Source organism: Pygocentrus nattereri, chromosome 20, assembly GCF_015220715.1.
Source record: "Pygocentrus nattereri isolate fPygNat1 chromosome 20, fPygNat1.pri, whole genome shotgun sequence".
Taxonomy (NCBI): Eukaryota; Metazoa; Chordata; class Actinopteri; order Characiformes; family Serrasalmidae; genus Pygocentrus; species Pygocentrus nattereri.
Window position 1 is genome coordinate 33,269,019 of NC_051230.1, and position 17,362 is coordinate 33,286,380.

At 42.1% G+C, this 17,362-nt stretch overlaps 1 protein-coding gene across 2 annotated transcripts in view; it reads right to left on the bottom strand.

The window, feature by feature from the left end:
• LOC108413520 (E3 ubiquitin-protein ligase rnf213-alpha-like) overlaps positions 1-17,362 on the bottom strand; it is a 65,051-nt gene that overhangs the window by 3,217 nt on the left and 44,472 nt on the right. For both annotated transcript variants that reach the window (XM_017686077.2, XM_017686076.2), the window contains exons 34-49: positions 9,125-9,226; positions 8,808-9,032; positions 6,708-6,792; positions 6,508-6,542; positions 6,293-6,387; positions 5,608-5,761; positions 5,221-5,386; positions 4,938-5,029; positions 4,591-4,833; positions 4,297-4,435; positions 3,739-3,813; positions 3,435-3,591; positions 2,693-2,891; positions 607-678; positions 266-463; positions 93-182 (exon numbers count right to left, since the gene is read on the bottom strand). In XM_017686077.2, coding sequence (XP_017541566.2) covers positions 93-182; positions 266-463; positions 607-678; positions 2,693-2,891; positions 3,435-3,591; positions 3,739-3,813; positions 4,297-4,435; positions 4,591-4,833; positions 4,938-5,029; positions 5,221-5,386; positions 5,608-5,761; positions 6,293-6,387; positions 6,508-6,542; positions 6,708-6,792; positions 8,808-9,032; positions 9,125-9,226 — 2,127 coding nt within the window. The remainder of the gene's footprint in view (positions 1-92; positions 183-265; positions 464-606; positions 679-2,692; positions 2,892-3,434; positions 3,592-3,738; positions 3,814-4,296; positions 4,436-4,590; positions 4,834-4,937; positions 5,030-5,220; positions 5,387-5,607; positions 5,762-6,292; positions 6,388-6,507; positions 6,543-6,707; positions 6,793-8,807; positions 9,033-9,124; positions 9,227-17,362) is intronic.

Genomic DNA, 17,362 nt, shown 5'->3' on the forward strand with positions numbered 1-17,362 from the left:
TATAAAATGAAGACTCTCCTGGACAGCTTGGAAACACTGATCAGAAAACTGTACTCAGAAGAAGATTGGCAAAAATAGGCTATAATAAGTACCTGATTCATCTCAATGAGTAATGATGACTGTCTCAAAGACAAAACCTCCCACAGAGACTGGATGTGCTTCACTCTGCTGGTTCTCAGCACCTGACAATAAGCATAATTTGTGAGAAAATCTATAAAGATATTTCTTTTGCTTAAAGCTACATAGAACAATAAAGTCAAAGTACTGGTAAGCTCAGAGTGTGTGTTCTGTCCTCCAGTTTCAGGTCTTTTTTCAGGTACGTCATGAGATACAGCTCTGGGTCAGGAAATGAGAGCTTCATAAATCCGATGGCAATCTTCAGAGTAGAAAGAGCTGCAGAGATCTCGTTCAAAAATCTAAAGTCATTCATGATGCAGTTCCTGTCATTGGTGTTCAATGGCTCCTAAAGAGGAGGGAGAAGATAAAATAGCCACATCTTACAAAAACAATTACCACTCACTGCACTACAGAAAAGATTTAAATCCATGAGATCAGTTATTGGTCAATGGCTGATGCTGTAGATGTGAGCTAGTCATTGCTTCGTACCAACTTGTACTCCACTGTGCTAAAGAAAGCACGAAGTGTTGTTCCAGTGTTGAATTCAAATAATGGAAGTGTCTGGAAAATGAGAAAAACGAGGTTTAATAATTGTAAGAATTTTGCAATTAATTAAACAGTTGTGTTTCCCTATAGATTAAGAAAGATTAGTTTGTGATTTTTTTTCCTTCACACTGTATGAGTAACAGCTCAAGGGGTGCAGGACTGATAGACAGTACAGTGAAAAGGATTTGTCTCCTGTTTGATTTTCTGCATTTTGCATGCTTTTAAGACTCATCCAGATGCTTTCTGGAAATTAAGGACATCTGATGTTCTGCAGTAGAAATACTCATTTTCAGTCCTGGATTGTCTGTGTTCTATACGATTTTATAAAGTATAAAATGTGCCAATTTGTTTTCTTGTAAGTCGCTCTGGATAAGAACGTCTGCTAAATGCTGTAAATGTAAATGTTTGTTTATTTCTGTCCCTCAATATGTTAAATTTAGTAAATAAACAGTATTAGTGCATAGAAATGTGCAGATGTGTGTTCTTTGTAGAGGACGACTATATACCATGGCTACTGAGGTCCCACCAAATTCAATAGAAAAATAGAAAAACTTTCTAGCATAGTACAGCCTAATCTGCAAAAAAGTTGGGATGCTGTGAAAAATCTAAATAAAAAAAATAATAATGATGTGCAAATCATTTAAAAACTATATTTCACTGAAAAAATACAAAGACAACATATCAAATGTTGAAACTGAGAAAGGTTATGGTTTTTTGAAAAATATTTGCTGATTTTGAATTTGATGCCCACAACACGTTCTAAAAAAGTTGGGACGGAGGCATGTTTACCACTTCACCACCTGTTTTTTTTAACAACACTAAGTGATTGGGAACTGAGGAGACACTGTTGTAGTTCTGAAAGTGAAATGTTCCTGTTCTTGCATGATAAAGGATTTCAGCTACTCATCAGTTTGGGCTCTACTTTGTCATATTTTTCTTTTAATTAAGTGCCAAATGTTTTCAGGTCTGAATTGCAGGCAGGCCAGCATAGCACCCAGACTCTTAATAGGGAGCCATGCTGTTGTATTAAATGCAGAATGTGGTTTTACACTGTCTTGCTGAAAAAACAAATATAAAATACTGGCTTTTAAACTGTGCACTGATAACAAGCTGAGTGGTCTTTAGCCCAGAAGACACAGTGTCCATGATTTCTCAAAGAACTTCAAATGTTGATTTGTCAGACCACAGAACACTTTTCCACTTCCCCTCAGTTCATTTTAAATGAGCTTGGGCCCAGAGAAGGTGGCAGCGTTTCTGGATCCTGTTTATATTTTGTTTCATCTTTGCGTTTTAGAGTTTTAACAGTGTTTGTGGATGCAGTGATGAACTGTTTTCACAGACAGTGGTTTTCAGAAGTGTTTCTGAGCCCATGCAGTGATTTCAACTACAGAATATTGTCCGTTTTTAATGCAGTGCCGTGTGAAGGCCCAAAGATCACGGCCAGCATATACTGTTTTGGCCTTGTCCCTTGCATACAGAGATTTGTCCAGATTCTCTTAATCTTTTAAGCATATTATGGACCATAGATGATGAAAAGCAAAAGTTGTTTGCTATTTTATGTTGAGAAACGTTATTCTTGAATTGTTGCCTTATTTGATCGTGCTGTCTTTCAGAGAGTAGTGAAGCCCCCCTCCTTATCTTCACTTCTGACACTCAGCCTCTCTGAGATGCTCTTTTATACTCAATCATGTTACTGACATGTAGCCAATTAACCACCAGGTGTTTTTTTTAAGCATTACACAACTTTACCAGCCTTTTGTTGTCGGTGGTTAGTGTTGGTGGCAACAAATTCAAAATGGGCAAATATTTTTTAAAAAACTATACAATTTCTCACTTTCAACATTTGGTATGTTTTCTTTGAAGCATTTTCAAAGAAATATAGCATATAAATTAATTGCACACCATTGTATTTTGTTTTTATTTACCTTTTTCACAGCATCCCAACTTTTTTTAAATGTATCATTTTAATAGTTGTTTAACATCAATTTAATCATTTGTTCATAAAATGAAAATGGCCAAAGGCACTTACAGTGAGCTTGATCATGGGTTTCTCCATGAAGAACCGGTCAGCCAGCTGCCTTTCCACAATTTTGAAGTTGTAGTTCGTGCTTTTTTTGCCATCCTCATATACCACATGCTCAATGTTTGAAATTGCAATGGTCAGGAAATCTTGTTCAGGAACACAGGTGATGACATGCGAGGGTTTGACTTCATTCGCATTGATTAACCTAAGGACAGAACAAAAAATATAACTATAGTTTATTTAATTATACAAATGTTATATTTAAATAGGACTACATGCTCGATCGCACCAGCACACAAGATTATGACAACTGTAAAGAATAAAATGTGAAGTAAACATATGGTCTTAGTTTTTTAAAGAAGGTAGCATGATATGATTGTGTAGAATGATTATTTTCTTAAAATATCATTAATGCTGTAATATTGCAGTGTATGAGATCTTTCTGCACTAGCTGTGTTTAGTATAGTTTATTCTGTTGGACAGAGCCAGCAGTATAAAACAAAAACACAGTGTAATGTGTCTATAAAGAAAACAATTCTGTGTTTCACAATTAGTAATATACAAAAAACAAGTAATATAAAAGGTAAAATGGCTCTCCAAAATGGAATTACACTACAATAGTGGCCCAAAATAATAAGACAAATTAAGGGCAATTATCTGTAGGCCATCAGCTAAGATTTCATGACCATGACAGCCTAAAATTAACTGTGTGTTACTGCAATAGCTTTAAAATGATTAATAAACGTACCTGTCTGCTTTGGGGTTGACAAGGTTTATGAAGTCATTCTGCATTCTCACAAGGTAGTCTGTCACAGTCCGAGCGACAGATTTTTCCATTGGAAGGAAGTCCAGAATCATTAAGTCATTCTCGTCTTTCTCTTTCAGTTCTTGGGGTAGTTTGGGGTCTACAACAGTGATTTAAAATCTCATTGTATTATTATTTTAATATAAAATCTCACATTAAGTCATATTAAATTTTTTCACCTAACATGACATGATAAACAATGGGCAAGGACATAAAACACTCTCAATGAAAATATTTAAAATCTTACAATTAATTTTCTTCAAATGCCTCCATATCTCCTTCAAAGCTGAAACATTTTCTGTAAAGACCTGAACATCATCATCTGAAAAAAGAAAGAACTAACTTTAGAAACTCATGTCCAACAACTACATTTAGTATCATGTTTTTTCACAAGCATCTCCAGCACAAAATTCAGCATCCACCACATCATTGTCTCTCACAACTACATTTTCAAACCATATTTTTCCCCTGATCTGGCAATGATTGTTATAGGGCTGTGTTGCGAACCACCATATAAGAAAACAAATTAACCTATAAGAACATCTTTCACCCAGTACAACAACTGGATCTCATTCCACATAATTGAGTCTATATGGCCAAATCCTCTTTGATTGAAATTGTTTTCTTTCAGCATCGAAACTGCTAGTTTTACTTTTAGGTACAGCTATCAACACTTTAGGCTGACAACCTAAGGACTGAATGATGTTCAGCTTTTGTTTTAGTTTTAAACTAAAATGATTTTAATGTCCCAATACAGGCACTGAGGCACTGTAAAGCTGAAAGGACCTAAAAATTTTCATCTCACCTGCCACATTCTCCTTCATGAATGTTTTAATGGGTACATCCTTGTAACACTGTGGATCCACATTTTCAAAGTTACACATCAGTTTCTGCTGAAGTTGCAGGACTTTAGGCAGGTATCTGATGTACTGGATGTGTAAATGCTGAAACATTACAGATTAAAGTTAAATTAAAACATCATTTAAATGTTAAAACATGATTTTTGCAAGGCTAACATGTCAAACGGAATGCAACTAAATTCATTTACTTGAAGTATAACTAAGTCAATAATTCAAATATGTAATTAAAACATTCCTACATTTTTGAGGAGTTCTGAGAGAACAGGAACATTCTTCCTTTCATCATCCTGCTCAATCAGCTGAGTCAAGTGCTGAATGGTCATCCTCTGTTCAAACCTCCACATTAGTGGAAGACTGAACACTCCAGTGGTTGGGAGCTCTTTCAGCTGAGGTTCTTTGCTGTAGATAATCTGTGCCAAAGTATCCATGCCACCTGACTGCAGAATGTTGTTCTGCACACTTGACAACTTTGCCTCAAAATCCTTCAATGACAAGAATATCGATTGAAAAGAAATATGCATGGTATCTACTCAGAACGTTCTGAAGAATTAAACACATTCTTGATTTTTAGTATTTGACACAGTACCTGAAAGAAAACCTTAAGTCTTTTGTAAACAGCATCCTCCCATTTTTCTCTTTTTTCCTCAGTGTCTGTCATCTGTATATTGCTGTCTGGTTCTGCAAGTACCAGCAAAGCACAAAGATTTAATCTTCACATTTGAATGATGAGTCATAAAATGAGCAGATAAGTTGTTATCTACAGTGCTTAAATCTGTATAGTAAATTTTTTTTGGCTGATGACAATTTTGTAGCTTTTCAGTATTTTGAGCTAGATCAGCAATTTCATGTCAACAAAGCAGGCAATTTACCAGAGTCACCCTCCAACATGCACTTCAAAAACAGATGGACTGTCATTTCAGCATCTTCAGTGCTCTTTCCAATAGCTTTTGCAAGCAGTTCAATGTCCTTTTGAAGATGGCCACAGAGGTACCTCCTGATATCTTCATGTGGAGCTTGAATAAGCTTTTGAACCTCCTAGGCAAGGACAAACCAATGATTAGGCTCATTTACTTTTGCAATAATAACATTAACTAAAACCTTATTAAAAGTTCCACTAGAACTACAACATCTAATACTCAAAGTATCATTGATAATGTATTAATAATTGTTAATTTTGTCTACAGAACTTACACATTTCAATTAGCTTTTCTTCATTCCTAACAATTCTCTATTCTAAAACGTCACAGTTGACGTACCTCAGCATGTTCGATTGTGCCCCAGAGCATGGATGAGTGAACGATTGCTCGGACCAGACTGAGGTTTGCCCCATAAAGATTCCTCTCACCATTCTGCTCCCTTTGACTGTTAGGGTCACCAAGGTTGTGACCTTTCCCGCTGCCCTCTTCATTTCTTGACGCACCATAAGAATATGTAATTAAAAGGATTATTGACTGGTAATTACTAGAATCGTTCTCTGAAAACAAACTACAGGCTACATATAATTCACACATTATGAAATGTCCATTATAGGACTCAGCTTCAAAGTGCTGATGTTAGGATTCTTCAATGAAAGAGAATTATGGCAACTAAACATAGAACCACAAATCACATTTTTGCTGTTAAACCTTATAGCCCCATACTGTAGTCTGTGCAGCTGGGATTTTCACATACTACACTTATGGGACACTTAGACATTTTACACAAATCTACCTCATTAGTACCCTTTGTAGGTATACCTGTCGCCTCTATTCACATATATTTATTTTATAAAGTTTATAAAGTCTCTTTTATTGCGATTGTTCTGGAGAGTTGACTAGTGAATTTATTGGTTTACTGGTCTATGTAATATCTCAGAGGCGAGCTGATCCAAAGATGTCTCTGGGTGTGCTTTTCAGCAGTATTTCTAAAATACTTCTTTACACTTTCATGCAAGTTACTTACTCAAAGGATTTAAAACCATCCACTGGATTATGGTGCTCTCCACCAACTTCACTCTGACAGTTAAGACACTTCCCTTTTACATAAGGCCTCCCGCACTGTGTTAAAAGAAACTGATTAGGGAACAGTAGAGCTGAAATGTATTATTTAACTCAACATGAATACAAGAATGAATACATGAATACAAAACATTCAGTTAAATATTAAACTGGACTCACATTGCCAATTAAAACAGGCTCACCACAACTGCACACTGGAAAGAAAAAGTTTTATTAATATTTCTGCAAAAAAGATTTCAGCTTTAAATGCATGTAAATATGATTATAAGTCACAACTTAGCCAATGACTAGTATAGTGCTGATTCATTTCCTAGGACTAGCCATAATTATTTATTTGAAAGGGGATGCTAAAAACCTACCCCATATTTTCACTTTATCCTTCAAATCTTTAGTCCAGTCTTTTATTTCATTTATGGAACTTGGCATAGTTGGGAAAAAGCAATCCTGTGAAAAATGGACAAAAACCAAACAAACACACAAACTGTATATTACTTATACTGTATATTAATTTATAACTGTATAAATTCATTATAGATCATTACAAATACTTTAAAAGCACCAAGTCGTCACACAGTGAGAAAAAGAAATCCGGTAGAGAAAAAAAGATGCATCGATAATCATTTTATAATCGCCTCTGAATCGTAATTGAATCAAGTCGTGAGAAGATTCCCACCCCTAATGCACACACACATACGTATACGTGTATATATATATATATATACAGTGGGTTGCAAAAGTATTCATACCCCTTGAACTTTTCCATATTTTGTCACATTACAACCACAAACATAAATATATTTCACTGGAATTTAATGTGAAAGACCAACACAAAGTGGTATACAATTGTGAAGTGGAAAGAAAATTATACATGAATCAAAACATTTTTTACAAATAAAAAACTAATAAGTGCGACGTGCAAAAGTATTCAGCCCCCTTTTCCCTGAGTGCAACCAATTGCATTCAGAAGTTGCCTGATGACTGCTAATGACTCAAAAGGGTCCACCTGTGTGTAATCTAATCTCAGTACAAATACAGCTGCTCCGTGACGGCCTCAGATGTTGGTTAAGAGAATATTGGGGAGCAAACAGCATCATGAAGTCCAAAGAACACACCAGACAGGTTAGGAATATGGTTTTGGAGAAGTTTAAAGCAGGCTTAGGTTATAAAAAGATTTCCCAAGCTTTGAACATCTCACGGAGCACTGTTCAATCCATCATCCGGAAATGGAAAGAGTATGGCACCACAGTAAACCTGCCAAGACAAGGCCGTCCACCTAAACTTACAGGCCGAACAAGGAGATCACTGATCAGAGAGGCAGCCAAGAGGCCCATGGTGACTCTGGATGAAATGCAGAGAGCCACAGCTCAGGTGGGGGAAACTGTCCACAGGACAACAATTAGTCGTGCACTACACAAATGTGGTCTTTATGGAAGAGTGGCAAGGAGAAAGCCATTGTTAAAAGAAAACCATAAGAAGTCCCGTTTGCAGTTTGCCAGAAGCCATGTTGAGGACACAGCAAACATGTGGAAGAAGGTGCTTTGGTCAGACGAGACCAAAATAGAACTTTTTGGCCACAATGCAAAACGCTATGCGTGGCGGAGAAATAACACTGCACATCACTCTGAAAACACCATCCCCACTGTCAAATATGGTGGTGGCAGCATCATGCTCTGGGGGTGCTTCTCTTCAGCAGGGACCGGGAAGTTGGTCAAAGTTGATGGGAAGATGGATGGAGCCAAATACAGGGCAATCTTGGAAGAAAACCTGTTGGAGTCAGCAAAAGATTTGAGACTGGGGCGGAGGTTCACCTTCCAGCAGGACAACGACCCTAAACATAAAGCCAGAGCTACAATGGAGTGGTTTAAAAAAAAAGAATATTCATGTGTTAGAATGGCCCAGTCAGAGTCCAGACCTAAACCCAATTGAGAATTTGTGGCAAGATCTCAAAACTGCTGTTCACAAACGCTCTCCATCCAATCTGACTGAGCTTGAGCTGTTTTGCAAGGAGGAATGGGCAAGAATTTCAGTCACTAGATGTGCAAAGCTGGTGGAGACATACCCTAAAAGACTTGCAGCTGTAATTGCAGCAAAAGGTGGCTCCACAAAGTATTGACTCAGGGGGGCTGAATACTTTTGCACGTCGCACTTATTAGTTTTTTATTTGTAAAAAATGTTTTGATTCATGTATAATTTTCTTTCCACTTCACAATTGTATACCACTTTGTGTTGGTCTTTCACATTAAATTCCAGTGAAATATATTTATGTTTGTGGTTGTAATGTGACAAAATATGGAAAGGTTCAAGGGGTATGAATACTTTTGCAACCCACTGTATATATATATATATATATATATATATATATATATATATATATATATATACACACACACACAATGTGTATGTGCGTGTGTGTGTAAACGTCTGGTCTTACTATAGTAAATGTTTTCTAAAGGGTGTACCTTGGCATTTGCTGGGCTGAAGCACAAAGTCTTAATCAGCTCCATCTCTAGTGCTGTTGACAGCTGAGCCACAAGTGCAGTGTGGAAAATAATCTGAGACAGATCACCAGTGTTTGACAGGCCAGGGTCAACCTCTGCTAGATGATCCCCAAGCACGTTTTCACAGATTTTAACCAGCTCACTCCAGCTACCATCTGTTCTTGACTTTGTCTTCATCTTTGCAATCTACAAAGAGGTACAGCATATCACATCATCTGAAGTAATTAAACTGTAACATAACATTGCTGGATAGATGTACAATTCTGTCAAAATCTCACCAGAGAGCCTTGATTTTCTCTTGAGGATGTGTTTACTGTGGCCTGCCTCACTGCAGCTAATGCCATACAAATAGGGAAATACGCAGAGGTCTCATCCAAAGTCTGTATTAAATAAGAACACAATGAGATAAATGTCAGATGGCAGCAATGTGTTGTTACCAAAACTGATCCCTATTTATGTTTTAGGGCACTATTAAATGGACCAAACTTGGCAATACTTCACAAATGGTTTAAGGGTCACAAGGGTTTCTGAAGGGTTTAAATAATCAGTGACTATAAACAATGTGAGGCAAGGCTGGTGGTCAGTAGGCCGAGGATGACGGGTTCCAAGCATTGAGTAGCTAGCTTTAATGCTGGCTGCTGAGCCTTCTGTAAACAAAACTTACCAGAATGGCTTGCATATCTGTCAAAAAGTGCTGTAAAATTAGGGATGCACCAATATGAAAATTGTGATATTTTCTATATCCGGTATTAGCGCGTCACTGCGGTAAAGTTTTTTGTGCTATCAGCTTCTAAATCAACAAAAAGCGGTAAGTGGCTGAAATATCATGGCTTCTGCTGGTTGCTTCGTCTGCGCAGAGTGTGGCATGTTTAGCCTAACGCTATTTTTTTGCCTCTAGCGATAGTGATAGTGTTTGTACTAAGTGCCAGCTAGTTAGATGTTTGGTGGAGAAGGTCGACCAGTTAGAAGTGCGTAACCGGGGATTATTTAAGGGATAGGCAGCCAGAGGCAGCGTTAGCAGCCCCCGGTACCCTAGGGAGAGTTAGCACCCCTCACAGCGGGGCGTCAGAGCCCTCACAGCGGGGCGAATGGGTGACGACTCGGCAGTCTAGCCGGAAAGCTAAGGCTAATGCTAATGCTGAGGCCAAAGCTAGCCCACCGGAACACCACGCTCCTCCGATTCGCGTGTCAAACAGGTTTCCCCCGCTCAGTGCAGCACCCACTGTGAAGCCTGTTAAAAGCACTCTGGCCATAGGAGACTTGATTGTTCGACACGTGAAGTTAGCTACTCCGTTAGGGGCGCCAGCAGTTACAGTAAGATGCTTATCGGGAGCCAGAGCGCCGGACATTAGTGGCAACCTTAGATTAGCTGATAAGAGATATTCGAGGATTCGAGACATGTAGGGGCCAATGATATCCGTCTGCGGCAGTCTGAGGTAACTAAGGCTAATATTAGAGAGGTGATTAAACAGGCCCAGACGATGTCCGATGCCGTAATCTGCTCTGGCCCCATCCCAATGCAGCAGGGCGCTGAAGCCTACAGCAGTTAAACTGCTGGATGTCCAAGTGGTGTTTCGAAAATCAATTGGGCTTTATAGATAATTGGTTACGTTTTGAGGGCAAGCCTGGTCTTATAGGTAGGGATGGTGTCCACCCCACGCGGGAGGGTGCTGCCTTCCTTTCGTGCAGCATAGCTCATAGTCTTTTAGTTAGTCGGCAGAGTAGTGTAAACCACTACTGACAATCCAGAGCCGGGATCAGGCCGCAGACAGGCAGGCTAAACCGACTGTCTGCGATCCGCCTTGAGGCATCACCCAAGATTAACCTTATTGAGACTGTGTCTTTGCCCCGAATTAAAACTAAATTTAATCACAGAAAAACTCAATCAGTCCGCTTAAATAACCTAATCAACATATATCCATCTTCTGATGATAGCACTAACACCTTAGATCTAAAACTTGGACTACTTAATATAAGATCATTAAACTCTAAAGCAGTCATCGTAAATGAAATTATAAGCGATCATAAATTTTACTTTTTTTGTCTTATTGAAACGTGGGTTAGACCAGATGAATATTTAGCTTTAAATGAAGCCATGCCTGTAGGCTATAATTATGCACATAGGCCAATATTATCAGGCAAGGGAGGTGGAGTCTGTATAATATACCAAAATACTCTCGATATTAGTGAGAAACAATGCAACACTTTTACTTTTGAGGTTCTCTCTATTCACGTTACAAATCCGGTCACAAAAAAAAGGTGTTTTCATTATTTAACATTTACAGACCACCAGGGCCCTACTCTGAATTTATAAAAGAATTTAGTGACTTCCCTCTCCATGGATCACCACCTTATCGTGGTGGAGAGGTTTGTGTGCTTGAAGGACCCTAGGAGCTATGTTGTCTGGAGCAAAAGCTCCTGGTAGGGTCTCCCATGGCAAACTGGTCCTAGGTGACAGGCCAGACAAAGTGTGATCCATAACCACCCCTATGAGGACAAGAACAAGAAAGCAGGACTTGTGTACCCTGCCCGGATCAGGGTTACCGGGGCCCCACCCTGGAGCCAGGCCTGGGGGAGGGGCTCGCCAGCAAGCATCTGGTGGCCGGGCATTCACTCATGGTGCCCGGCCGGGCCCAGCCCGAAGGAGCTACATGAGTCCCCCCTCCCATCGACCCATCACCGATGGGAGGGGCAGTAGTAGGGGTTCGGTGCATTGTGGATCGGGCAGTGTCCGAAGGCGTGGGCCTTGGCGTTCTGATCCTTGGTTGCTGAAACTGGCTTTTGGAACTTGGAACGTTACCTCACTGGCGGGAAAAGAGCCTGAGTTGGTGCGCGAGGTTGAGAGATACCGGCTAGATATAGTTGGGCTCACCTCAACACACAGCTTGGGCTCTGGGTCCAATCTCCTTGAGAGGGGCTGGACTTTTTTCTTTTCTGGAGTTGCCCATGGTGAGAGGCGGCGGGCAGGTGTGAGCTTTCTCATAGCCCCTCGACTCGGCGCCTGTATGTTGGGGTTTCCCCGGTGGACGAGAGGGTAGCTTCCCTACGCCTTCGGGTTGGGGAACTGGTCTTGACTGTTGTCTGTGCTTATGCACCGAACAGCAGTTCAGAGTACCCAGCCTTCCTAGAGTCCTTGGGAGGGGTGCTTGAAAGTGCTCCTCCTGGAGACTCGATTGTCCTACTGGGGGACTTCAACGCTCACGTGGGCAACGACGGTAAGACCTGGAGGGGTGTGATTGGGAGGAATGGCCTCTCTGATCTGAACCCGAGTGGTGTTCAGTTTTTGGACTTCTGTGCAAACCACAGTTTGTCCATAACGAACACCATGTTTGAACACAAGGATGTCCATAAGTGCACATGGCACCAGGACACCCTAGGCCGCAGTTCAATGATTGACTTTGTAGTCGTGTCATCGGAATTGCGGCCATGAGTATTGGACACTCGGGTAAAGAGAGGAGCTGAGCTGTCAACTGATCACCACCTGGTGATGAGTTGGATCAGGTGGTGGGGGAAGATGCCGGTCAGACCAGGCAAACCCAAACGTATAGTGAGGGTTTGCTGGGAACGTCTGGCAGAAGAACATGTCAGATTGATCTTCAACTCACACCTTCGTCAGAACTTTGACCAGATATCGGGTGAGGGACATTGACTCAGAATGGGCCATGTTCCGCTCCTCCATTGTTGAAGCGGCTGACTGTAGCTGTGGTCACAAGGTAGTTGGTGCCTGTCGGGGTGGCAATCCTCGAACCCGGTGGTGGACACCCCAGGTGAGAGATGCTATCAAGCTGAAGAAGGAGTCCTACCAGGCATGGTTGGCCTGTAGGACACCAGAGGCAGCTGGCAGGTATCGACAGGCAAAGCGATCTGCGGCTTCAGTCATTGCCAAGGCAAAAACCAGGGTGTGGGAAGAGTTCGGTGAGGCCTTGGAAAGTGACTTTAAGTCGGCTCCGAAAAGATTCTGGCAAACCGTCAGGCAACTCAGAAGGGGAAAGCAGTGTGCCACTAGCACTGTATATAGTGGAGATGGTGTGCTGCTGACTTCGACTGAAGACGTCATTGGGCGGTGGAAGGAATACTTTGAGGACCTTCTCAATCCCACCAACATGTTCTCCAGTGAGGAGGCAGAGTCTGGGGACACGGGAATAGGCTTGTCCATTACTGAGGCCGAAGTCGCTAAGGTAGTTAAAAAGCTCCTTGGCGGCTGGGCTCCAGGGGTGGATGAGATCCGTCCCGAGTTCCTCAAGGCTCTGGATGTTGTGGGGCTGTCTTGGCTGACACGCCTTTTCAACATTGCATGGACATCGGGGGTGGTGCCACTGGATTGGCAGACTGGGGTGGTGGTGCCTCTTTTTCAAAAGGTGGACCGGAGGGTGTGTTCCAACTACAGGGGAATCATACTCCTCAGCCTCTCTGGTAAGGTCTATGCAGGGGTACTGGAGAAGAGAGTCCGGTTTATAGTCGAACCTCGGATTCAGGAGGAGCAGTGCGGGTTCCGCCCTGGTCGTGGAACACTGGACCAACTCTTTACCCTCTCCAGGATTCTGGAGGGTTCATGGGAGTTTGCCCAACCAGTCCACATGTGCTTTGTGGATTTGGAGAAGGCATTCGACTGTGTTCCCCGGGGTATTCTGTGGGAGGTGCTTCGGGAGTACGTGGTACATGGCTCTTTGCTACGAGCCATTCAGGCCCTGTACAAACAAAGCAGGAGTTTGGTTCGCATGGCCGGCAGTAAGTCAGACTTGTTCCCAGTGCGAGTTGGACTCTGTCAGGGCTGCCCTTTGTCACCGATTCTATTCATAATTTTTATGGATAGAATTTCTAGGTGCAGTCAGGGGATGGAGGGTGTCCGGTTTGGTGACCTCAGGGTCACATCGCTGCTGTTTGCAGATGATGGGGTCCTATTGGGGACATCAGGCCGTGAACTTCAGCTTTCACTGGATCGGTTTGCAACCGAGTGTGAAGCGGCTGGGATGAGGATCAGTACCTCCAAATCCGAGGCCACGGTTCTCACGCGGAAAAGGGTGGAGAGCCCTCTCTGGGTCGGGGATGAGCCCTTGCCTCAAGTGGAGGAGTTTAAGTATCTCGGGGTCTTGTTCATGAGTGATGGTACAAGGGAGCGGGAGATTGACAGGCGGATTGGTGCTGGGTCAGCAGTGATGCGGGCTCTTTACCGGTCTGTTGTGGTAAAGAAAGAGCTGAGCCATAAGGCAAGGCTCTCGATTTACTGGTCGATCTACGTTCCCACCCTCACCTATGGTCATGAGCTTTGGGTAATGACCAAAAGAACGAGATCGCGAATACAAGCGGCCGAAATGAGTTTCCTCCGCAGGGTGGCTGGACTCTCCCTTAGAGATAGGGTGAGAAGTTCGGTCATCCGGGAGGGACTCAAAGTAGAGCCGCTGCTTCTCCACGTCGAGAGGAGCCAGTTGAGGTGGTTCGTGCATCTTGTTAGGATGCCTCCTGGACGCCTCCCTTAGGAGGTGTCACAGGCAAGTCCACCAGGGAGGAGACCCCGGGGAAGACCCAGGACACTCTGGCGTGACTATATCGCCCAGCTGGCCTGGGAGCGCCTCGGAATCCCTCCCAGGGAGCTAGTGGAAGTGGCTGGGGAAAGGGAGGTCTGGGCCTCATTGCTCAGGATGCTGCCCCCGCTACCCGAACCCCGGAGAAGCGGAAGATGATGGATGGATGGATGGATGGATGGATGGATGGATGAATTTAGTGACTTCGCTGCAAACCTGGCTGTGTGCAACGATAAAGTAATAATTGTTGATTTTAATATTCACTTTGAGAAGGTAGACGACCCATTAAAAAGGGCATTTACCTCAATCCTAGACTCTGTTGGTTTTACCCAAAATGTAACAGGGCCTACACACTACTGTAGTCATACGTTAGATTTAGTTTTGACACTAGGTCTTAACATAGACAAGCTTAATATCCTACCGCAAACCACAGCGATCTCCGACCATTACTTAATTTCATATGTGCTACGACTTAGCCATAATATATATACGTCCCCTCGTTATTCAACAAAGCGCACAATAAAACCTTCTACCGCCCTACAATTTATAGAAAATCTTCCAGAGTTATCAACCCCAGTCTCCACTCCATCAGACCCAATGGAACTAGATTTACTAACCGATTATTTACAAAATACCTTACGATCCACTTTACAAAATGTGGCCCCACTTAAAATAAAAAGAATAAGGCAGAAAAAGCCCCGTGGTACAACGATAAAACCCGGACCTTAAAACAAACAGCTCGGAAACTAGAGTGGAAATGGCGTCAAACCAAACTGGAAGTGTTCCACACTGCCTGGAAGGACAGCCTTATAGAGTATAGAAATGCTCTCACTAAAGTTCGCTCAGCATATCTGGCCTCGCTGATCGAGAATAATAAGTATAATCCTAGAATACTGTTTAATGTGATTTCCCAAATCACACAAAATCAGGCAGGTACTGAACCAGAAATTCCAGCAACTCTCACTAGTGAAGTTTTTATGGACTTCTTTAATAATAAAATTGATAATATTAGACAACAAATTCAACCCGCAGTATCAAATTCAAATCCAGCTTGGCTGTCATCTGACTTGGCTGATATAGAACAAAACACAGCTGTAGAAAAGAGCCTGGAAACCTTTTACCCACTCCCACAGCTGCAGCTAGAGAAGATGATCTCTTCTGCAAATTGCACAACCTGCACACTCGATGCAATTCCATCAAAATTACTCAAAGAAATACTGCCAGTCATTATAAACCCTATCTCAACTATTGTAAACTCGTCCCTTAGTCTGGGCCATGTACCTAAAGCTTTTAAACTAGCAGTTATCAAACCTCTGATCAAGAAACCAAATCTTGATGTCACCGTTTTGTCTAATTACAGGCCTGTTTCTAACTTAGATTCAGATTTATCATTCGACACACAGGCGGCATCACTAGGACAGCTTTTCTACATCTTCGCAACATCGCCAAGATAAGAAATGCCCTGTCCCTGCGTGATGCGGAAACAATAGTACATGCCTTTATTACTTCTAGGCTAGACTATTGTAACGCACTGCTGTCAGGATGCACGAGCAGGAGTTTAAACAAACTCCAACTAGTCCAAAACGCCGCAGCCAGGATCCTCATTAAAACTAGAAAATTTGAGCATATTAGTCCAGTGCTATCATCACTTCATTGGCTGCCTGTTAAGTTCTGTATTGATTATAAAATCCTTTTATTGACTTGTAAAGCCCTACATGGTCTTGCTCCTGAGTACCTGCAAGACCTTATTTCTCATTATGAGCCATCACGACCACTCAGATCACAGAGTGCTGGCTTATTAATAGTCCTCAGAATTCAGAAGGTTTCAGCTGGGGGAAGAGCTTTTTCTTATAAAGCCCCCAAACTCTGGAATGATCTTCCAGAAACTGTTCGGGACTCAGACACAGTCTCAATCTTTAAGACTGGAAACGGCTGAAAACTCACTTGTTCAGTTCAGCTTTTGGTAGGTAATGTCCCCCCTTAGATAAAGGCAGCAGATCCAGGGGTCCATGGACACAGGGACTTATAGTAAACTGAGACGCTGGTGCTGTCGTCCCGCTGCTCGCACGCGGTCACTCAGGTTTGTGGATGGTGGAACGGAGGGATGCCGAACTGTTTCAGAGTGCTGCCGTGTCTGTGTGTCCTTCTGGTTCTCTCCTATTATTTAAGCTGTCATAGTCAGATCTGCCGGAGTCATTAGCCACACTCTGGGAATGTTTACATTCCTGTTTTACGTACAGACAGAATAAAACTAATTCCATCTCCCTGCTTTCTTTCAGAGTATACAATCACCCATATGTCCGGCTGGACACTGAAGGACGACTGCCTGCTGAGGCCTCCTGCTACCCACTTCAGACCAGCTGCCCACGCCCCTGCTGCCACCACCTGCCTTGGGCGAGCTGCCCACCCTACGCTGATGTTCTCATAGACTCCTAGTTATTCCTAATACCAATATTACTGCTATTAATATTAGTAATATAATCACTTGTAGGTAGTTTGACCAGAGGAGGATGGGTCCCCCCTGGTGAGCCTGGTTTCTCCCAAGGTTTCTTCCTCAGTTCTGAGGGAGTTTTTCCTTGCCACTGTTGCCCCTGGCTTGCCCACCAGGGGGTTTCTGTACATTCTTACAGTCCTATTGAAACTTTGTCTTTTCTGAAATTCTGTAAAGCTGCTTTGTGATAACATCCGTTGTAAAAAGCACTATACAAATAGATTTGATTTGATTTGATTTTTCATGTACGTATCTGCCAGTGCAGATACAACCTATAAAATTGGGACTGGCTGCTGGAGATTTTTCTTTATGGCTATGGTATTCACTCATCGTATAGTAGCCTAGCAGTCCAACCTGAGATTAAAATATCATCATTAATAAAAATGGCAGCACTGAACAATTAAAAAGTCCCTAACTGATTCAGCTCATTATACAGCAAAAACCCTAAATAATTGTTGTAGGCTCTTGCAATCCAATCACATACTAAGCATTAAAGATTCCGC